The sequence below is a fragment of the Lissotriton vulgaris genome, chromosome 10 (genome assembly GCF_964263255.1).
Source record: "Lissotriton vulgaris chromosome 10, aLisVul1.2, whole genome shotgun sequence".
Classification (NCBI taxonomy): domain Eukaryota; kingdom Metazoa; phylum Chordata; class Amphibia; order Caudata; family Salamandridae; genus Lissotriton; species Lissotriton vulgaris.
Window position 1 is genome coordinate 1,466,780 of NC_141698.1, and position 24,317 is coordinate 1,491,096.

General features: G+C 48.7%; 1 protein-coding gene across 1 annotated transcript in view; it reads left to right on the forward strand.

Moving 5' to 3' along the window:
* SMC1A (structural maintenance of chromosomes 1A) overlaps positions 1-24,317 on the forward strand; it is a 182,958-nt gene that overhangs the window by 119,195 nt on the left and 39,446 nt on the right. Inside the window, exon 13 of the mRNA XM_086940138.1 lies at positions 11,329-11,466. Coding sequence (XP_086796264.1) covers positions 11,329-11,466 — 138 coding nt within the window. The remainder of the gene's footprint in view (positions 1-11,328; positions 11,467-24,317) is intronic.

Sequence of the window (24,317 nt, forward strand, 5' to 3'; positions counted from 1 at the left end):
ACAGAGTTATCCTACGGACCAACCCTAAATTCATCCCAAAGGTTCCATCTAATTTTCACCTTAATGAACCTATAGTCTTGCGGACTTTCTTCCCAAACCCACTTTCCGCAGCAGAGAGGGCTCTCCACTCTTTAGACCTCAAGCGTTGTCTGAAGTTCTACATTCACCGAACAGAACAGTTTCGGAAATCCAACCAACTTTTTGTCGCCTTCAGCAGGCCCAGAAAGGGTCTTCCTTTGACTAAGCAGAGCATTTCTTGTTGGATCTCTGCAGCCATTACTTTCTGCCATCAACAGGCAGGCCATCCTCGGCATTCTAAAGTTCGAGCTCATTCAACCAGAGCTGTCTCCACTTCAATGGCGCTCTTTGCAGGAGTGCCCATTATCGACTTATGCAGAGCGGCGACGTGGAAGACACCACATACGTTCACCAGGCACTACTGCTTGGATTCTGAACTTATGAAAGATGCAGCAGTGGGTCAAGCTGTACTCCGTCATCTATTTCACTAGAGGTGAGCCTTCTTTCTTCATCCCACCTTCCTACTGCCACATTTCTCTATTATGTTGTTTTTGGTACTTGTTATATTTCACAAATGGTATTCTTCTATCGTGTGATTTTACATGTTGTACCATACGAAATGTGCTGGTTATTGCTTGCTACTCTGAGGCATGTGAATCTATGAAAGATACCCATAATACTGGATAAGAAATGCGTTACTTACCTGTAACTGCAGTTATCCAGTATTGGTATCTTTCATAGATTCACATGCAACCCACCCACCTCCCCTGGAAGGGCTCACCTTAGTTCTCTCAGTAGGTACTACTTAGCACTGTGCTTACGAAAATCTGAGGGACTAGGGCTCCTTCCAGGAAGGTGCTAGAGGGTGGTGATATCTGATTGGATCTTGGCCAAAGTTTGGTCCTTTTTACAAAAGTACATGGATATGTTACTAATGAGAGGCCTGTGGCCTATTGCTATGTATATGTCTATATGACATTACTCTTTTTATATACCGGGGACTCCCACCCCGACGACGGGGAATGATTCAGGCATGTGAATCTATGAAAGATACCAATACTGGGTAACTGCAGTTACAGGTAAGTGACGCATTTCTTTTGGTTTTTAAAGAATTGCCGCCGCTTGAACTTGTATAATCCCCTCTGCCCCCCAAGCCTCTCTCTGAGTATTCCTCAGACCGGTCAAGTTTGCTACGTGAGTCTTGTGCGAAACTGATTCTTCAACTCCCCACCCTCTCTTTGCGTATACCTTGGACAGCTAGACTTTGATGCGTGATAATCTTGTGCTAAACTGATCCTCTAACCCCACAGCCTCACATGGAGTATTCACTGGAAAGCTCGCCTCCTACGGGAGTCTTGTGCTAAAGGGGAGTATTTAATACTCTCTTTTGGGCTCAAAAATATGATCGATCCCGATCCTCAGCACATCAGTGGTAAAAGGCTCTGACCCAGTCTGACCCAGTGACCCTCGTCTGGGCTGAGACTCTTGGTATGGTTCCTGTAGCCACGCTCATTGTAGGGTCGCAGCTGGGTCTGTCCTGGTAGATCAGTCCGCATCCTTAATTTTCGGATGCAGGAGCGAAGACCTTTGTATGTCACCAGAGCCCATCAAGAGGTCTTCTGAACAAGATAGTATTCTTTTTTGAGGCCTTACATTCTCTGTCTGGGACAGTACTGCCTCTACATGCTGCCTGTTTGAGTGGGAATTGTGAGTACCACGTTGTATGACACAACCACGCATGCCTTAACCATGCGGTTTTTACAACGACGCGTCTTTTCCACGCATGCCTTTACAACGTCCGTGTCTTTACCACGCATGCCTTTACAACGACCGTGTCTTTACCACGCATGCCTTTACAATGACCCTGTCTTTACCACGCATGCCTTTACAACGACCGTGTCTTTACCACACATGCCTTTACCACACATGCCTTTACAACGACCCTGTCTTTACCACGCATGCCTTTACAATGACTGTGTCTTTACCACGCATGCCTTTACAACGTCCGTGTCTTTACCACGCATGCCTTTACAACGTCCGTGTCTTTACCACGCATGCCTTTACAACGACCGTGTCTTTACCACGCATGTTTTTGCAATGACCCTGTCTTTACCACGCATGCCTTTACAATGACCGTGTCTTTACCACACATGCCTTTACAACGACCCCGTCTTTACTACGCACGCCTTTACAACGTCCCTGTCTTTACCACACATGTTTTTGCAACGTCCGTGTCTTTACCACACATGCCTTTACAACGTCCGTGTCTTTACCACACATGCTTTTACAATGACTGTGTCTTTACCACGCATGCCTTTACAATGACTGTGTCTCTACCACACATGCCTTTACAACGTCCGTGTCTTTACCACACATGCTTTTACAATGACTGTCTTTACTACGCATGCCTTTACAACGACTCTGTCTTTACCACGCATGTTTTTGCAACGACCGTGGCTTTACCACGCATGCCTTTACAATTACTGTGGATTTACCACGCATGCCTTTACAATTACTGTGTCTTTTCCACGCATGCCTTTACAACGACCCTGTCTTTACCACGCATGTTTTTTCAATGACCGTGTCTTTACCACGCATGCCTTTACGTCCGTGTCTTTACCACGCATGCCTTTACGTCCGTGTCTTTACCACATATGCCTTTACAATGACCGTGTCTTTACCACACATGCCTTTACAATGACCTTGTCTTTACCACGCATGCCTTTACAATGACTGTGGCTTTACCACGCATGCCTTTGCAATGACTGTGTCTTTACCACACATGCCTTTACAATGACTGTGTCTTTACCACGCATGCCTTTACAACGTCCGTGTCTTTACCATGCATGCCTTTACAACCACCATGTATCTACCTTGCATGCCTTTACAATGACTGTGTCTTTACCACGCATGCCTTTACAACGTCCGTGTCTTTACCGCGCATGCCTTTACAACGTCCGTGTCTTTACCGCGCATGCCTTTACAACGTCCGTGGCTTTACCACGCATGCCTTTACAATGACTGTGGCTTTACCACGCATGCCTTTGCAATGACTGTGTCTTTACCACACATGCCTTTACAACGTCCGTGTCTTTACCACGCATGCCTTTACAACGTCCGTGTCTTTACCACGCATGCCTTTACAACGACCCTGTCTTTACCACGCATGCCTTTACAACGTCCGTGTCTTTACCACACATGCCTTTACAATGACTGTGTCTTTACCACGCATGCCTTTACAACGTCCGTGTCTTTACCACACATGCCTTTACAACGACCCTGTCTTTACCACGCATGCCTTTACAACGTCCGTGTCTTTACCACACATGCTTTTACAATGACTGTGTCTTTACCACGCATGCCTTTACAATGACTGTGTCTCTACCACACATGCCTTTACAACGTCCGTGTCTTTACCACACATGCTTTTACAATGACTGTCTTTACTACGCATGCCTTTACAACGACTCTGTCTTTACCACGCATGTTTTTGCAACGACCGTGGCTTTACCACGCATGCCTTTACAATTACTGTGGATTTACCACGCATGCCTTTACAATTACTGTGTCTTTTCCACGCATGCCTTTACAACGACCCTGTCTTTACCACGCATGTTTTTTCAATGACCGTGTCTTTACCACGCATGCCTTTACGTCCGTGTCTTTACCACGCATGCCTTTACGTCCGTGTCTTTACCACATATGCCTTTACAATGACCGTGTCTTTACCACACATGCCTTTACAATGACCTTGTCTTTACCACGCATGCCTTTACAATGACTGTGGCTTTACCACGCATGCCTTTGCAATGACTGTGTCTTTACCACACATGCCTTTACAATGACTGTGTCTTTACCACGCATGCCTTTACAACGTCCGTGTCTTTACCATGCATGCCTTTACAACCACCATGTATCTACCTTGCATGCCTTTACAATGACTGTGTCTTTACCACGCATGCCTTTACAACGTCCGTGTCTTTACCGCGCATGCCTTTACAACGTCCGTGTCTTTACCGCGCATGCCTTTACAACGTCCGTGGCTTTACCACGCATGCCTTTACAATGACTGTGGCTTTACCACGCATGCCTTTGCAATGACTGTGTCTTTACCACACATGCCTTTACAACGTCCGTGTCTTTACCACGCATGCCTTTACAACGTCCGTGTCTTTACCACACATGCCTTTACAACGACCCTGTCTTTACCACGCATGCCTTTACAACGTCCGTGTCTTTACCACACATGCCTTTACAATGACTGTGTCTTTACCACGCATGCCTTTACAACGTCCGTGTCTTTACCATGCATGCCTTTACAACCACCATGTATCTACCTTGCATGCCTTTACAATGACTGTGTCTTTACCACGCATGCCTTTACAACGTCCGTGTCTTTACCGCGCATGCCTTTACAACGTCCGTGTCTTTACCACGCATGCCTTTACAACGTCTGTGGCTTTACCACGCATGCCTTTACAATGACTGTGGCTTTACCACGCATGCCTTTGCAATGACCGTGTCTTTACCATGCATGCCTTTACGTCCGTGTCTTTACCACACATGCCTTTACAATGACCGTGTCTTTACCACGCATGCCTTTACAACGTCCGTGTCTTTACCACACATGCCTTTACAATGACCGTGTCTTTACCACACATGCCTTTACAACGTCCGTGTCTTTACCTCGCATGCCTTTACGACCGTGTCTTTACCACGCATGCCTTTACAGCGACCGTGTCTTTACCACGCATGCCTTTACAGCGACCGTGTCTTTACCACGCATGCCTTTACAACGACCCTGTCTTTACCATGCATGTTTTTACAATGACTGTGTCTTTACCACGCATGCCTTTACAATGACTGTGTCTTTACCACGCATGCCTTTACAACGACCGTGTCTTTACCACGCATGCCTTTACAATGACTGTATCTTTACCACACCTGTTTTTGCAATGACCGTGTCTTTACCACGCATGCCTTTACAATGACTGTGTCTTTACCACACCTGTTTTTGCAATGACCGTGTCTTTACCACGCATGCCTTTACATTGACTGTGTCTTTACCACGCATGCCTTTGCAACAAGTTTTGTTGTAAAGGCATGTTTGGTAAAGGTATATGTGTGGTAAAGATCCCAGGCCCCCATGCCCTAAGCCAGAAAATTCAGCCCTCCTGATATATAATCTACTCACCCCTGTTCTGTTAACTACCCAGACCCCCTAACATGAGCCCTAAAACCAGGCCCCTAGCCCAAAACAACTACCTGACCCCAGCCCTGAGCCTTAAAAACTGACCCTTTCCCTGAAAACTGCCCCTTCCGCCTACCCGGAGTCATAAAAACTGGACCCCCTACCCTGAAAACTGGCCCTCCCCCACCCCCCTTTCCCGAGCCCTGAAACTTTGCCCCTGCTGTTAAAAACTGCCCAGACTCCAGCCTCTCTCCCTGAGCCCTAAAAGCAGCCTTCAACCCTAAAACCTACTCCCACCTCCCCAGGCACCCCAGCCCAGTTTACCAAGCCGCGTCCAGGTCCTTCCTGCCATGATGCCTTCCGGTTCCTCTCCCCGCCCATTCAGTCAGACAGCCAGAGTGCCAACTGCCTTATTCACACATGCGTGGTTAAGGCAAGCGTTGTTCAGCTTGCGGGGAAATGGCCTGCATGCTTAGGCCCGCATTGTAAAGGCAGTTTCCCGAGTACAACTGCTCGTGCACAGTATTACCATTGACCTGTTGTTAGGAAGTCTCTGATAGATTGGTTATGTGCTGTTATGAAAGGTGTGTTTGCGGCTTTTGAGATCGAAGGTGGGTTCCCTGTTCATTGGACAGACGGACAAGAGCTTATGATCACCCTTTTTGATTGATATGTCACTGGGTTTCCCGACTCCCTATTGGTTTTGTAACTCCATCTTAATCCTCAGCAGAGGCCTGATCCATTGCCTGCAGCACAGTCTGTGTCTTTTGTCCTGTTAGATGTTGGGTCTTCCAAAAAACATGTCTTTTTAGTTAGAGAGCCGTCTCTTGCTTCTGTGAGCTGCGAGCGTATGGGAATCCACCTTGTGCACGTCTGTAGTTTGTAAGCATCCATTCCGTGAGCTGATTTGATAATAAAATGTATAAAGCACAAACTCTTTCCCAAGGGCGTCTTGGCGCTATAGGTTTGATTGTAACTTCAGAGCTGATGCGGGTAGTGGCCGTTGCCCTAAATGACTCCTGGGAGAAGAGCCATGTCTTCAGGGCCTTTCTGAAAGCGAGTAAAGAGGGGGCGACTTTTAGTTTCAGTGGCAGGCCGTTCCAGAGGACAGCTGTCATCCTGAAAAAGCTCTTCGGTCTCCATGTGGTCCTCTTAAAGTGAGGATTGTCGGGTTCATAGCAGAGTCTGAGCGGAGGGTCCTCCCTGGGATGTACCATTTGAGGTTCTCCTTAAAGCGGACTTACCCCAGTCCATGCAGTGATTTGTATGCCAGGCAGAGAGCCTTAAATCTAACACGTTGTCAGACTGGTAACCAGTGGAGTTTCTAAATGGCTCCCCTGGCTGATTCATATTTGGGCATTAAAGAGAAAGCGTGCAGCTGCATTCTGCAGCGTCTGAAGCCTTTTCATGGGACCTACGGCAAGATTGAGTTCTAGGCTATTACAGTAATCTATCCAAGAGAGTACTCGTGCAATGACTACTCTTTTCAGAAGCTCAGGTGGCAAGCATTTTTCAATCTTTTTTACATGCCTCAAGGAGTGGAATGAGGCGGATGTCGTTTTATTCACTTGGTCTTTCAGCTTCATCTCTTTGTCTAACAGGAACCCAAGTTTTTTTATTTTGTTAATTGGTTTTGGAAGGAGGCCCAGCTCTGGCGGCCAACACTCCGGCGTCCAGAAGGAAGGATTATTGCCAAAAATAATGACTTCCGTTTTGGCAGGCTTTTATTTAAGACAAATGTTATCCATCCAATTGCTTACATTGCTCATGCAGGTTCTGAAAACAGAGCCCGGATATTGTCAGAATTTGCTAATGACACCACAGTTTGAGTGTCGTCTGCATGAGAAGTTAGAGAGAGGTCCGATTTCTTGATAAGTGTAGCCAAAGGTGTAACATAAAGGTTGAACAGTGTTTGGCTTAGGGCTGAGCCCTGAGGGACTCGACAGAGCATGGAGAAAAACCTGGAAGTGAAATTGCCCAGCGCCACACTTTGTTGTCTATTGACTAAAAAGGATTGGAGAAGATTTAGTACTGTAACCTCTATTCCCAGACTCCGCAGGCGGTCAACCAAGATCTCGTGGTTTACCGTGTAAAACGCCGCGGTGAGATCAAGCACAATTAAAGCTGCCGTCCCTCCCTTGTCTGGCGTTTCATGGATGTCTTCTGTGGCTAACACCAGGGCAGATCCAGTACTGTCGTTTTTTCTGAACCTGTGTTGTGTGTCATCCAGCAGATAGTTTTCTTCTATATATTCTGCTAGTTGTTTATTCATTACCTTCTCCAATAGTTTTTCAGCGGAAGGAAGTCTTGAGATGGGGAGATAGTAGTTTTTTTCCGTGACATTTAAATTTTCCCTTTTCAGCAAAGGCAGAACGGAAGCAGTCTTCCATAGCGTAGGGAAGACTCCCCCAGAAAACATCTTATTGAAGATTTGCCCCAAATGTTGTGCTACTTGTACTGGCATCATGTGCATAATTTATGGGGGGTGAGGGTCTTGTGGAGCCCCAGATTTAATGACTTGAATTATCTTCATGAGTTGTTCTTCTGAGGGAAACTTGAAGGTGGAGAATTTAGCTGATGTTGGGTTTAGAGATTGTCCTTCCGGATGGATGACTTTTCTGCCTTTGGTGAATATATTGAAGAGGTTGGCTACTTTTTCATGAAAGTAGTCGGACAAAGCATCACAGAATTTTTATTATGACCGGATTGGGGCTTGTTGGTACCACCAGCTTTTTTATGACTTAGAATAGAGTTTTGTTGGCATTGCAAGCTAACTTTATTTGCTCTGAATAGTAAAAACTTTTAGCAGCTAAAAGGCATTTCTTGTGTTCTGCTAACTTCTTTTTATAAATAGTTTTTTCTTCAACCACATCGTTTTTTTTCTCCATTTCTGTTCTTTCCTCAGGCACTCCTGCCTAGATGTCCTAAGGGTTTATTTGTACTTGGACTGGGAGACTTTCTTAGCCGTGATTGTCAACTGGTTGCCAGGGTATAGTCATGAGGGTGTCTCTCAGTTCAGTCGGCTGTACTTTATGCCAGGCTCTGCTAGGAGTTTGTTGCATTAGATGTCTTTTCACAGAGGTTCTCTGAATCTTTATCTGCCTGTTGACTGCCCAGTGGTCGTACCAGGTAAGAGGGAGACATGGCAGTATATTAATGGATGGTTGGAGAAGATCCTTTAATGGATGGTTGGAGAAGATCCTATCTGGCGTATGCCCGGTCCTATGCGTTGGAACTCTCGTGAGGAGGGATAGTCCAAGCGCGTTCATTGCATCGATCAGATTTATGGAGTCTGAATCGGCCTCATTTTCCAGATGTAAATTAAAATCACTTCACACTGAGAAATTAGCATCGAGAATAGAGGTTTCAAGGGTGATGCTAAGCTGATCATCAAAACCACTTCGTGGTCCTGGTGGGCGGTATATTAGCATACCTTAAAAGGCTACATTTCAGGCGGTTGAACCGAAAATACTAGAGCTTCAGAACCAGAAGATGTTAACGGTTCAAAGGTTGTTTCAAGATGATTCTAATAAAACAAGCCCCCTCCCTTCTTTATTTGCTTATATAGCCAATAGACAGCATAGCCTGGGGGGGGGGGGCTGCTGCGTCAACTTCTTGGCTCAAATCTGCTCATGTTTCAGTTACAAGCACATCTGCATGCTGTGCTTGTGCTAGATCAGAAGACTCTGAGTGATGCTTCACTAGAGAGCTTGTGTTTAGAAGCATGCATGTAATGCTTGAAAGGGCAGGACTGATATTTTCCCTTTTTTGCTGATCAGATACTCAGTGTCGTGAGTGCCTATCTGAACTGGGTCTTAGATCTCTATGGTTGGTGCGGGAGTTGCAGGGTGGGGCTGTGAGAGGGATATTGGGATTGGTAATTTGAGGGTCTTCACCATGGGGCCTTAGTGGTAATAAAACCTCCTGTGAGTACCTAATTGTTCTGACTAAATCTGATCTTGACCGACCAGGCGAACAGGCACTGGGTGCTGTTCAGGCACAGACGGACACAGAAGGCTTGCCTTTGGTGCGCCAGAGGCACGTTTGCTGCGCACCAGCGCCATTCTCTGTTTTTATGCTGGAGGCAGAAAGATCTCATGTGAGAGACTAGACTGTCTCACTCCCAAGATGGCGCCCGAAAAATGGCACTGCGGAAGAGAGTGCACCTCCCCAGTATCGCTCACTCCCCTGTGGCCTCCGTGCCTAGGTACCCCTCCAACTCCTAAGGACAGCGTAAAAAGCCTAGGAGTTTGGATTGACAAAAATCTTTCCTTCTCCACTCAGGCCACCAAGCTTTCTGCCACATGTTTTGGCCTACTAAGAACACTAAAGAAGGTTCTACCCCTCCTACCTATGGAAGCCAAACAGGTGGCTATACAAGGCCTGATTCAGTCCCGGTTAGACTCGAACAATGCCCTGTATGTCGGAGCTCCAGAGATGACCCTGCGAAAGCTACAGGTGGTGCAGAACTGTGCAGCCCGCATCCTGTTGCAGATCCCACGGACTCAGTCGGCTAAACCAGCACTGAATAAACTACACTGGCTTCCAGTGAGACAGAGAGTGGCATTCAAGGCACTATGTATTGCCCACCGGGCCTTCTGGAAATCAGGCCCAGTTATCATTGACAAACTAGTCACGCAATACCACCCTAAGAGAAACCTCAGATCTACAGAAGCCTTTCTGGCCATAGTACCCAGAGTAAAGAGAGCTAGGTCCGGAGGCAGGATGTTCTCCTTGAACGCCTCCAAGATGTGGAACTCACTCCCTTTACAGCTCCGGGCCAACCCAAACCTACTCTCCTTCCGCAAACAACTTAAAACCTACTTGTTTGCGAGGTCCACTGTACTCTAATTTCCTTCCGCTTACTCAGCTCTGTCTTAGGCCTCAGCGCTTGGACGCCCACTGGGCAGCAATCGCGCTATATAAATGACAATACAATACAATACAATACACTCTTCCCTCTACACAATCAGCATGTAGGTGCTACTGTGGACCAGGGAGGAGTGAGGTAAAACGGCAGATCCCTTTGCACAGCACGATCCTGGGGGAATGAGTAAGTATCCCCTATAGTTTGTTATTACAGACTAAACATGTTTCCACCATGATGTGCCCAATAAGTGAGTAAAAACAACAGTCAGCAATTAAAAACTGTTAGTTTTTAAAACGAGATAAATAGCGGTGTAAAGGTATTCCTAGGAAGACTCTCAGGCAAGTACCTTCTTCACAGCTTAATCGCCTGGAACTCCATGTCTAGCAAATGCGTAAAGACTATAGGCCTTTCCTGTGTGGCTTGCAGCGTTGAGGGTCCTTTAATACTAGGGACATCGGTCCCCAACATTAGGATCCTTTTCAAGATTGGCTGTACTGGGAATTTTGTAATTAGTTTTAGGACCTTCACCACAGTCACTGCTGTCTGAGCTCTTCCAGTTCCCTCTCTTATCACAGGAGACCCTTGTTCATCAGTGTTACCATTCTGAAGCCAATATCCTCCAAGTGCAGTCTGCCTTGCTTGCCACTTCCTTTAATTTTAGAGCCTGCATCTGACATCCTCTTTTTTCCAGAGCCTTTATTCTGATCCTTTTGGGAGCATTTGCGGTTTATGCTTATTCTGCTTTTGTGAACTTTCCTCTGAGGCCTCCTGCACCCTTTTCCCTACTGAAGAAACCTGATCTGAAGTCCCCTAATCCCAGAGCATGTGGGTTGCAGGTCCTAATGTCTGCTGCAGTTCCAGAGGCTTCAGATATTTTCTGTAGGTAGTTTCATCAGTGGTTGAGGGTGCCCTTGCGTTGTTTACGATGTAAATAAATACATGGTTGTCTGTTTGCTCAAGTACTAGCTTTGAAGTCTACAGACCTTGTCTTAGTGTTCTTACATGTGTTTTAAAACCTGCTTAGTCCTTGTTCCTTATAGGGTTCTGCTGCTGTAGTTAGAAGAGAACTTTCAGCATGTGGTTTGACTGGACCTCGAACAATAATTGGATGGGTGGTCATTGACTTTCTGCTTCTGACGATTTGAAATGTGAGATGCCGTCTTTGTTGTTGGCGCTAGGGCGTTGCAGGTGTTTCTCATTCCTCTCGCTGCATGCTGGTAACGTTTTGACTTTTCTCTTTTGTCTCCAGGAACAAATGAAGGCGAAGCGCAAGGAGGCCGAGCTGCGGCAGGTGCAATCCCAGGCACACGGCCTGCAAATGAGGCTTAAGTACTCGCAGAGCGATCTGGAGCAGACCAAAACCCGACACCTGGCACTAAACATGCAGGTACCATCAGCGTCCGGCACTTTCCCAGTATTTGTGTGTGTGTTGGTACATAATCTCAACATACATCAGTCTGCTCTGAGCTCAGCACGATGTACTGCTAGCGACTGTAGCAAGCATAGTGCCCAGGGCTCCTGGCGAACCTTGGTGTCCAATCGTACTGTGGCATGATGAGCGGGTACTGTGTGTGTATACAAGGCTCTTGTGAAAGCCCCTTTATAAGCAGTTTTCTTGTGAAAGCCCCTGTGTATGCAGGACTCTTGTGAAAGCCCCTGTGTATGCAGGGGTCTTCTGAAAGTCCCTGTGTAAGCAGTTTTCTTGTGGAAGCTCCTGTGTATGCAGGGCTCTTGTGAAAGCCCCTGTGCATGCAGGGCTCTTGTGAAATCCACTGTGCATGCAGGGCTCTTGTGAAAGCCCCTGTGCATGCAGGGCTCTTGTGAAAGCCCCTGTGCATGCAGGGCTCTTGTGAAAGCCCCTGTGCATGCAATGCTCTTGTGAAAGCCCCTGTGCATGCAATGCTCTTGTGAAAGCCCCTGTATATGCAATGCTCTTTTGTGAAAGCCCCTGTGCATGCAGGGCTCTTGTGAAAGCCCCTGTGCGTGCAATACTCTTGTGAAAGCCCCTGTGAATGCAATGCTCTTGTGAAAGCCCCTGTATATGCAATGCTCTTGTGAAAGCTCATGTGTATGCAGTTATCCTATGAACACCCCTGTGTATGCAATGCTCTTACGAACACCCCTGTGTATTCAGGGCTCTAGTGAACACTGCAGCCTTCTGAGACTGAGCAGCCGTGTTCATGGTTAGACTGGTTCTGATAAGAGACTTCAGGTGATTGATTGTAGTTATAAGGAAACAGGCTTTTTTCAAGTTTACCGTGACTTTTTGCCCCCATTTTGACTACTAGGTACTGGTGTAATGACCCTGAAAGGCCCTGAACCCTGCGGACCAGGACTTAGTGCATGTGCTCTGACCCTTAATATAATGTACGTTTAATTGGTTTGTCCCCAATTGGCATAGCCTAACTTACTTGTAAGTCCCTAGTAAATGGTACCAGCGGTACCCAGGGCCTGTTAGAGCGTCTCCCAGGGACTGCAGCCCTTTCTGTTCCACCCTGAATGGGACAAGGTAAAACATGGCTCCCAGACTGGAAGCGCCGATTAAACTGCTAACTCGACTTTGCCATTTAAAGTAAAAGCGAAGTCGAAACCATACTTTTTAATGTACGGAAGTGTAAGAAGCTGGCCCTTTATATATCAATAATCTGATATATCGTGTAAAGATCCCAAGGGTTCCCTTATGAGTGGGCAGGGCTTGCTGTGCTATTCCGAAGTGCTCTATTGGGGGGGGGTAGTGTGGTCGAGCAGTAGGCTTAACACAGAAGAGTGCAAGACATCTGAAAATACATACAATGATTAACAAAGGACAACAGGACTCGAAAGAAATCCACACCAATTTATAAACATAGCAAGTATCTTTATATACGTGTAGGTACCAGAGAGAAGTCGTTCAGGTAATTGCATTTTTAGATATAAACTATTTTTATTATAAAAAGTGGACACTGCAGTTTTTAGGTCTCGCGAGCGCATTGAGCGGAGCGAGAATTCAAGTGCTCAAAATGCTCGTCAAACCAAGGGCTTTTTGGTGCGGTTTTCTTTAAGTTCATGTGAATCACGTGACCAAACAAGCACGCGCATCAGCCTCCCTCCCTCCCTCCCTCCTAATTGCATTTTTTCACGGCCGCACAGCACATCAAAGGGCTTCTCCCAGCGTGTGCTGTGCGGCTTCAAGTGCTCAAAATGCTCGTCAAACCAAGGGTTTTTGGTGCGGTTTTCTTTAAGTTCATGTGAATCACGTGACCAAACAAGCACGCGCATCAGCCTCCCTCCCAGCTTCTCCTCCCCTAATTATTCATGGCTGGCCACTTTCAGTTTCTCCCGCCCCCATCCGGCTTCCCTCTGGCCTCTCTCCAAGCGCATTGCGCTTTCGCACACAGGCATTCCGCCTGCCACACTTCTCCTCCCTTGCATTACCGCCCCCCCACCAGGCTCTCCCGCCCCCATCCGGCTTCCCTCCGGCCTCTCTCCAGATAACTCAGTCGAACGACCTTCATCTAACCATTAAATGCTTTATCCTCAAAGGGTCATAGAAAACTTTATATAAATAATGACGCAATTCTTTTTCATCATGCCTCCTTGATTCCTCATCCACCCACCGCAAACCCCAGGCTCCCTTTCTGTCTCCAGATGCGCTGCGTTATCCTACACCCTTTAATGAACTATTAGTAAAGATGGAGCACTTTTAAAAGACGTAGTCATGAAATCTGTGTTTCTATCTAAAGCTTACCTCAGACTGACCCTAGACTCTGTGCAGAAACAAAGATAAAAAGTTCCTGTTTAAATAAATAGCTTGTCTCAGAGCCTAGTCCAGTGCACAGCCTGTCCAAGTGAAATGGAAGGGTCACCGAAGAATGCAAGCTATGCGCCGGGAGCAGACATCATTGTGCCAGAGTTGCGTCTGGGACCTACACGTCGAGAGCTGCCACCTCCATTTAATCGCAGCATTCCAGAGACGGGAGCTGCTTCCTGCTCCAAGAGTTCTAAAAACGTGAAAGGCTTGAGTAAACGTGGTTTTCAACCTTTCACTTATGTGTTACTTGCAGATATAAACACATGGGTATCAACAAATCTCTTTGACAAATTGCTCACCCTGTTCAGCTATGCATAAAAATAACTCGCCATGACAAGACGAGTAACAGAAGCATCTCAAATTAATTTGGTCATTCTAAAAATGTCTACAAAATGTTAGATTTGCCACTAACTTAATCTTTCACATTCTTATAGAGCATAATCTTCACTACCTTATCCTAATATCAGGAATGATATATGGCTAGAGAATGCACTTACTCTGTTGAAGTACTAGTGTAGGTTTACCAAGAGAAACATGCTTGTGAGAACGCCTAGATCCAATGATACTGCATTTGAATGAACATGGGTAGAGGATGTATCCTTACTGCCAGAGCAGCCGACCTCGAAGCTGGGGTTCGAGTCTCGGCAACTACACTCAACTTCCTGTGATTCTTGTTGAGTTCTGCTATGTTATTCTGTGGAAGGAAGAACAAGTTCTGCAAACAGGTACTGTTCATTGACTTACAGGACCAATCTCCAGGAGTTAAGGTGAGCGGGTGGCAAGGTCGAAGGCAGCACCATCAGTCCACCACCGGCGGCCGGGTGCAGGGTGCAAAACAGCTTCGGGAGCCTAATGTATTTCCATGGGAATTGGTCACTGCAGAAAGAGGCTGCGGGTTGTGGCCGGCAAGTCAGTCGGGCTGAACCCGCAAGGGGGTTCAGGCCATGCGATGCCGGGGACGGGGGAAACACATTTTGTTCACTTCTCCAAGGCCCAGGGGTGACTTGTGCAGAGGTGTAAATAGGCGTCTGGTTTTTCCTCATCAGAGCAGTCACGGTAGAGTGGTCCTACATACAGAGGCTACAGGCAATGCCAGGGAGTCCAGTAAGGGTGAAACCACAATGGACTTGAGCTCTGGAGGGCTGGGGAAACTTGTTGGCACTGTTGGACCACTTCAACTCAGACAGGAGGCGACAGGTTCAGTGGTGGCTTCAGGTGTCGGGTTTGGCTGTTCCGGCCGTCTTAGTCTTCTTTTTGGAGTTTCTGCTGAACACATCAGTTGTTCACGGGTGGTCTTGAGTCTTTTTCAAAGGCAGGCAGTCCTATCCAGTGTCTGAAGTCACAGCTGCAGGGTGAGTCGACTTTGGCGCAGTTTTCAACGAGGACTGCAAACAGACTGGTGGGGCTGGGACCAAGTCAGGTGCCTTCTTCTGTCTTCTCTGCTTTTGCGGCTCTTAGGTGTCCTCTCTCTTCTTAGGTTGTCAGGATCGGCTTCTCTGGTACCGGGTACTCCCCTAAATACTGAATTTATGGGCGTTAGGAGTCTAGAGTAGTAGCCCATGGGCTACTGATCCTTGGGTTCACTACGCCCCCTATATGATCACTTTCTCAAGCTCTCCTCAAAAAAACCAACGGCTGGCCCAACGGACCTGGAAAATTACCGGCCCATCTCTCTCCTCCCCTCCGCGGCCAAAGTCACAGAGAGACTCGCAAACGCCCAGCTGACTGCCTTCATCGAAGAGAACTCCATCCTAGACGCTTCCCAGTCTTGATTCCACAGAAACCACAGCACCAACAATGCCCTCCTCGCCGCCACTGACGACATCAGCATGCTACACGACCAGGGACACACTGCAGCCCTCAACCTGCAAGACCTCTCCGCAGCCTTCAACAGTGTGTCACACCGCAAGCTCGCAGCTAAACTTCACTACATACGGGATACAAGGAGCCGCCCTTGACTACATCCAATCCTTTCTATCTGGCAGAACCCAGAGGATCAGACTTTCTCCCTTCCTCTCCAAACCCACCATCATCAACTGCGGAGTACCCCAAGGATCTTCCCTCAGCCCCACGCTCTTCAACATCTACATGGACCCCCTCGCCGCCATAGTCAGCATGGGCTCCGCATTGTATCCTACGCCGACAACACCCCGCTCATCAAATCTCTCATGAAGAACCGAGAAGACCCCAGACTCTGCTTCCAGGAAGGAATGAAGAACGTGGCAACCTGGATGAAGGACAGCTGTCTGAAGCTCAACTCAGAGAAGACCGAGGTCCTCATCCTCTGACCCTGCACCTCTGCTTGGGACAACACCTGGTGGCCCTCCCACCCCTACCGACCACGCACGAAACCTCTGCATCATCCTTGACTCCTCCCTCTCGATGACCTACCAGATCAACGGCATCGCTATCACCAGTTTCAACTGCCTGCGCATCCTCCGCAAGCCCTTCAAATGGATCCCCCCGACTTCAGAAAGACTGTCACCAACGCACTCATAACCAGGAGACTGGACTACGGAAACGCCCTCTACACCGGAATCCACAGAACTCTTCTGCACAGACTCCAGACCAATCAGAACGCTGCAGCTAGACTCGTCCTCTGGCACCGCGTCACAAACACATTACCCAACACCTGGTAGACCCCCGCTGGCTCCAGTCGAGAAGAGGGTCACCTTCAAACTACTCACCCACGCCTACAAATCCCTCAACAACATCGGACCCAAATACCTCAACAACATCGGACCCAAATACCTCAATGAGAGAGTATCCTTCCACGTACCCAAGAGGAACCTCTGCTCCGCCGACCTCGCCCTGGCAGAGGTCCCCCGCATCCGCAGAAACAGAACAGGCGGGAGATCCTTCTCCTACATCACAGCAAAAACCTGGAACGAGCTCATGTGAACATCAGACTCTCCCTGACCCTACTCACGTTCAGGAATGACCTCAAGACTTGCTCTTCAACTGATCCGGAGCTGATTCCTCCCCCCCCCCCCCTCCCCCCAAGCACCTTGAGACCCTCACAGGTGAGTAGCGCACTTTATAAACCGCAGATTGATTGATAACTTAATGTGGGAAGAGGGCATAACCCTGTCCCAGAATTCCTAGGTATGCCATCACAAAGATGGCTAGCCCTGAAAGTTCGTGTCAACTTCGCTGTTAGACTAGCCTGAGGGTGGCACGCCTCCCTGCCTAGCTAATGTTCCCGCCTGTCCTCGTGCCAAATGGGCTCTGGACAGGTGGGGCGGCTTCCTTTCCTGTGTGGAGATCCATATTTGCATTTCAAAGGTGGCCGCTCCTTCGAAGCTTTCCAGCCCAATGAGGCTAGTCTGCAGTCCATCCTGCGGCCGGGGGTGTTACACCCTCTTCCCAGTCAGGCTGTCACCCTTGGGGGTCAGACACTCTTTTGTGGTGGCACACTGGCAGAAGCCAGTCAGCAAGCCCACCAGGGGCTGGTAGGGTTTAAGGGGCACCTTTAATGTGCCTTCTGAGTGCCTGTTTTGACGAATCCAACACTTGCATAAGTGTGGGTTTATCAAGAGGAGATGTTTGATACCAGGTCAGCTGTAGGAGTGACTTACAAATATCGTATGCAGTGGTACGGGACATGGCGCTCAGGGATGTGTGACCTTGCATGTGCCTGGTGATGGGTCCCTTAGGATGCCAGAATTCGTGTTACAGCCCTTAGGGACCCTCTTTAGTACCTCAGTTCCTAGGTACTATGGTACCGTTTACTAGGGGCTTACAGATGCTGCTAACGTTTTTGCAGATTGGAGGAACAATTGCACAGTGTTGTGAATGAGCTCTGGCACTGGGGATCTGGTTAGTAGTAACCCAGTGCAAAAAGTGGGGGTAACTGTGAGAAAGTTCCTCTTTTGCATGGTTAGCCCCTACTTTTTCCCTTGTTTTAATGTGGTTTTTGTAAGACCTGGGGTCACCAGCTCTTAAGGGGGTAGCATGGCTCGAGCAGGAAGGCAGCCAGGGGCTTGCGTGTAAAGCAGCTACTTGACACACACATCCAATGAAACACACAGGGGCGCAATAATGGAGACCACACCAGTAGTTGTGTTTGAAAGAAATCAAGATCTTTTATATAAGCTTTCAAATAGAGCGATGCATTATTAATTCATCAACATTTCAGGTAAGCATTTCATTAAGACATTTCATGAATCACATTCAGGATGCATTTTCGATGAATGGGTGAACATTTCACTAAAATAATAACCAGCTCATTTAGCAATGAAACGCTAACTAACCCCGCCTGTCGCATCAGACACTTTGACAAGCAAAGGGGTACTTGTATTAACCTGGAGGATCCTACAAGAAGCGACTATAGTAATGCGTTTAAATAACGCATCAAACCTCTCATGGACGCTTTTCCTAGAAGATAATACAACATATCGGCAAGTACTTATCAGTCTAACAAGGAACACCAAAGAACACAGCCTTTAGTCATTTGTGACAAGCCTTTCTTCTTGTGAACGCGGGTCGGCTTGCGACTTGGACAGATCCTCAGAATACTAGGGAAGCCCACCTCTGCAAGAAAATTCAGTACAGTGTAGTGAAACACCCTCTCATTTCAGGCTTGTAAATATGGTGCACTATGAACATTTCAGGCTTGTAAATATGGTACACCATGAACATTTCAGGCTTGTAAATATGGTACACTATGAACGTTTCAGGCTTGTAAATATGGTACGGAGGGGAACAAGTTTAACCCTCCAACCTCCAAACTCAGGAGGCACATTCAGGAAGGGGCCAACAGGGCCCAGTCTCAGTCCACCCCGGGGGAGGGGCGACCTCGGGCCTCACTCGGCCTACCGCCCTCCTCCCCGGGGGTTACCTGGTACCTTCAGCCCTCCGGGCCCTTGCGTCAGCTGGAGTCGGCGGGAGAAGCTTCCGCCGGTTGGGAGGACTTCTCGCAGCCCGGCGCGGTGCTCAGGGGCAGATGCAGGCACCGGCGCTGGGGCAAGGCGGATCCGTGGTGTGGGGCAAACCGGAGGGGGGCTCTCGGGCTCCACGGCCCCCCTCCGCGACGATCCTGGGCTTCCCCGAGTGTAAGCAGAGGCACGGGGACGGCAGCCAATTGCTGCGCGGCTCAGGCATGGGCGATAACGCGGCTCGCGTCCCCCGTCACGTGATGAGGGGAGGCTGACTTCGGGCCTAGCGCGGCCTGGTGAGCTTGGTGCAGCGGTGAGTTGGCCTGACAATTAGCGCCACAGGACTCAGCGCGATGATGGCGGGCAGCGCTTCACAGGGTCAATTACTTCACAGCGCTTCAGAGTCAGCTACTTCACAGCGCTTCACAGGGGCAATTACTTCACAGCGCTTCACAGAGGATGTAACAGGGAATGCCGGCAAGACCAGTTCAGAGCATTCCAGTCAGAGGGGGACAGGCAGGGACTCCCAGATGAGGGCAGTGAGCGCGCAGGGCAGCACAGTCCAGTACCTGGTTGGTCACCCCAGCAGTCTCTGTTCAAGGAGAAGTAGATTTCTTGGCACTTGTACAGTGGGCCTGTCAAGAAGAAACCTACGCCAATGACTGACCCATGTGGATCCACGCTGCCTGCCTACTCTGCACCGGACGCCCACGGCCCGAGTGAGTGGCTCACCTGTGCAGTGGAGTCTCCCCAGCGATCCTGACCTTGAGTCGAGCGTTGGCTGACCTTGTCTGATGTCCACGGCGGTGTGAATCCAGCGGCTCCCCCTGATTGCGATCGGGTCCGGTAAGAAGACTCTGGCATTTAAAAGGCACCCCTTCACTCTAAATCCCCGGACCTTGGTGAGCTAAACTGACGGTGCCTGTACGACCCACAACATCTCTACTTACATCTGCTGTTGTTGGTCTCCCTCCTGCGTTCTCCAGCGCTTGCAGCCTATTTGTCAAAAGAAGAACTCCCATTAAAAAGCATTGGGCGCCCGGTGCTGATTTTACACCCTGCACCCGGCCGCCCATGTGCCTCTGGTGGTGTATATTTGGTGCTGCTTTGTGGCCCCCCTGTGCTGGTCCTAACTCCCAAAGCTTGGACCCTTTAACCGATTTACCTACCTTAAAGCAGTGTGGCTTCAGGCACCCCCTGTCTCCGTTGAAATGTATTGGGGCGAACTCTGATTTTGAGCAGCTGGTGGTGCAGTTATGGTACTCACATGACCCTTGCAAACTTTTGATCCCGAAGACTATAATTTGAAGTGCATTACTTACCTATTTAACAGCGATATTGTTTCCCAATAGTATAATATTGAACTGTTCTGAAAAGTTTCTAAATGTTAATTTTTCAAAGTGAAAGTATTTTTAATTAAAAACGTACTTACCTTATTACGTAGATCTTCGTCTTAAAATAAAGTACAAACAAAGTATAATTTTCACAAATGTATTATGATTTCCTTCTTGAGCCTTGTGTCCATTATTGATCACTGTTGTGCAATAAATGTCTTGCACTCCTCTGTGTTAGGCTTAAGGCTGCTCGCCCACACTACCACTAATAGAGCACTTTGAGTTTTACATTGAGCCCTGTACACTTCTAGGGAACCCCTGGAATCTCCTAAATAAAGGTAGATTTGGCTGCCACTACAGTGTTTTTCTCAGGCGTATGTTTTAACCGTTTCTGAGATTGAGATTTTCTGGTGAATGTTTCTTTCCTCTGTTGTAGAAGGTACCCTTTAGTATTAAAGGTGCTCGTGGGTCAAGGTCTAAAGAACCACCAGCAGTTCGGGTTTACCTGCCCTGGTGTGGAGGTGCTGGTCGCGATGATAGCCTTATGCAATACACGGGTTAGTCCAAAGTATCTGAAGCAAAAAGGCTGCAAGTTGGGACTTGGGAACAAGTCCGGCAGAACCCAAGACGGGGGCTCGGCCTGTGAGGGTCTATGAACCAAGGGGGCACAGTCTGTGTTCGAGAACCCAGGCTGGCGGGCCCGGGTGCAGAGTTGCTTGGCATGCTGTTTTTTTGAGTTGGAGGCTCTAACTGTGGTTGACCTGGAAGGGGTGGGGGGAGAAAACAAGACAGCAGGGCTACTTGGGGTGGGCCCCTGAAGTCCCTCGTCTGCTTTTGCGGCTGTGGTGTCTGGGCTGGACACTATACAAGCCTTGGTTGCGGCTAGTGCTCTGGTACCCAAAGTTATTGGTGCAAGGGGCCTCCTAGAGGGTAAAGCATCTCAAAACTTGCTGGAGAGATTGGGCTGAACTCTTGGAACCTCTGCGACCTCCTGGCGCGAGGCTCCCTTGTTTGGCCCAATGGTCAGCAAAACGAAGTACTAGACCAGTGCGGTCGGTGCCTGCAGATGCAGGGAGATGGCTCCTGCATCCTAAGGGAGATGCCAAGTGGTGGCAAAGTGCTGGACAGCCCTCCAAGGGCGTGGAAGGATGCACAGCTTTTGGACGAGTCTGGCCTTTGCAATTGCCAAGGTGCCAGCAGCCAGGCAGGGTTTGGTACCAAGTTTGGTGTGGGTCCTCTGTTCTCGCAATGATGGCTCTTTTTTGTCCTTCTATTGTCAGGTATATGAATCTGTCTCCCTGGTGTCGGGGGGAGGGGTGGGGGGGGGGGCTTAATACTAAATTTAGGGCCGTTTAGGAGACTGTAGGGTTGTAACCGATGGGCTTCCTACCCCTGGGGTGTGAACACCCCCTAAATGACCACTTCCTGCGACGAGTGGGCATAATCCTTACCCAGCATTACTAATTTCACCAAACCCAAGATGTTAAAACCATTCTTTGACTGTTCAATTCAGGTGGCTTAATTCAGGGGTGTGCTTAGCCTGTAAGTGCACCACACCTTCTGACTATCTAATTTTCCACCCGTTCTTGTTCTAAATGAGCATCAGGGCAAAGGGGGTGATTCCCAGATCTGGGGGAAGCCGGTGTTGCATTACATAGGCGGCAGAGGCTTTAAAGCCTCTGGCCTTGAGATGCTAATCTGCTAACCATCCTGCTGGAGGAGGTGTGCATACCTTTCGCGGATGCAGGCATTGTTTCTGTCCTCTGTGGGCGTGGGCTTTCCCAGGCAGGGTGTCAGAAACTCGTCTGTGGTGATAGACTGGATGTTACGAGTCAGACAGCACACTGTGTGACTAGTGGGGTATCAGGGGCCACCTCCTAGGTGCCTTCTCGGTGCAAGTCATAATAAATCTGGTACTGGCATCCGTACAGATGTATCCAGACCAGATGTTTGAAACCAAACATCAGTATTTCCAGTGAAGCCATTATGTAGCTAGAGGAACTCCTAGTGACCAGAGCCCGGCACATACCTTAAGATGGCTTACCGATCACTTGCAATGCCTAGCAATGGAACTGGCCATTACAGGCGCACACCTGCTCGTGCAGATGTGCCCTCACATGTAACATAAGTCACCCTGCCATAGTGCTCCAAGGCCTGCTGTAGGGGTGACTTGCATATAGTACATGCAGTGTACAGGGGCACGGTGCACACCAGGAGTGTACCAGGTTATGTTTTCAGAATGGTTTGCACCATTTCATGCATCCTGCAATGGTAGTCTGCATGCAGTTTGTGTGCGGGTCTCTCAGGGTGGCATAAATACACGCTGCAGCCCCTAGGGATCCTTGATAGTACCCATGCCCTGGGTGCCAGGGATACCATTTACTAGGGACTTATAGGGGAGTTCAAGTCCTCCCCAATTGGGTTACAATTGCACATTTCTCTTGTTTTAAGGGACAGAGCACCGGCCTTGGGGCCAAGTTAGCAGGGACCCAGTGCACTACAAATCAACATCCGTACCAGTGAGCAAAAAGTGGGGTGGTAGGAAAGTGCCCCTTTTTGCAGTCACCCCCTACCTTTTTGCCTGATTCACTCTGTCTGGGTGTGCCATGGGTCCCTGCGAAGCAGGTTCCCAGGGCCTGTGTTCTTTCCCAAAACGGTACCTTTGTTTCCACCATTGGCAGACCTCTGGCTCACATACAGCTCCCTTGTAAAAGGTACCAGTGGTACCAAGGACCTGGTGACAAGATAGGGTCTCAAAGGGCTGCAGCATGTATTGTGTCTCCCTTGGAGACCCCTCCCCAAACACATACTGCCATTGGAGACTGTATTTTGGTGCAGACAAGACTTCTGTGTCGACATGGCACACACCCCTGTGTGCCATGCTCACCAACCACTGGTTGTGGCATGTGTAAGTCGCCCCTAAGGCACGGTAGTCTGCATGCAGTTTGTGTGCGGGTCTCTCAGGGTGGCATAAATACACGCTGCAGCCCCTAGGGATCCTTGATAGTACCCATGCCCTGGGTGCCAGGGATACCATTTACTAGGGACTTATAGGGGAGTTCAAGTCCTCCCCAATTGGGTTACAATTGCACATTTCTCTTGTTTTAAGGGACAGAGCACCGGCCTTGGGGCTAAGTTAGCAGGGACCCAGTGCACTACAAATCAACATCCGTACCAGTGAGCAAAAAGTGGGGTGGTAGGAAAGTGCCCCTTTTTGCAGTCACCCCCTACCTTTTTGCCTGATTCACTCTGTCTGGGTGTGCCATGGGTCCCTGCGAAGCAGGTTCCCAGGGCCTGTGTTCTTTCCCAAAACGGTACCTTTGTTTCCACCATTGGCAGACCTCTGGCTCACATACAGCTCCCTTGTAAAAGGTACCAGTGGTACCAAGGACCTGGTGACAAGATAGGGTCTCAAAGGGCTGCAGCATGTATTGTGTCTCCCTTGGAGACCCCTCCCCAAACACATACTGCCATTGGAGACTGTATTTTGGTGCAGACAAGACTTCTGTGTCGACATGGCACACACCCCTGTGTGCCATGCTCACCAACCACTGGTTGTGGCATGTGTAAGTCGCCCCTAAGGCACGGTGCACTACACCACAGGTGAGAGCATAGCAGCATGAGCAGTATGCCCCTACAGTGTCTGAGTCCATTTTTGGACACTAAGTGCAGTGAAGCCATTTTTAGTACATGTGCTAGTAGATTGTCCACATGAACTCCACAGCTCCATGTTGGCTTTACTGAAGACTGAGAAGTTTAGTATCAAACTTCCCAGGAAAATAAACCCACACTGATGCTAATGATGGCTTTATTAAAAAAAAATGCACCCAGAGGGCATCTTAGTGATGCCCCCTGAAAAACAACCAGCTTCTAGTCTATTGGCTGACTGCCTCCTGCCAGCCAGTCACCACCCTAGGGAACAGTAGCCATTGGCTACTGCCCTCCGACCTCAGTAACCCCTTTAAATTAGTATTTAAGGGCTCCCCTGAACCCTGTTCCTCAGATTTGGTGCCCTACGACGGACAACCAAAGAGCCATGCAGCAGTGGAGAAGAAGACTGCAACTGACTTGGCTGTAACCCTACTGGCTGCCTCCTCCTCCTCCTCCTCCAGCGGCCCCTCTCCCAAACATTGGTGTGTCCCGCGGTCAGCCACTCTCCAGGAACCACAGAGACCTGAGCTACTTTCAATAAAAACTCTACCTCCTGTGTACACTGGATTTGTCCGGCTAAAGCAAC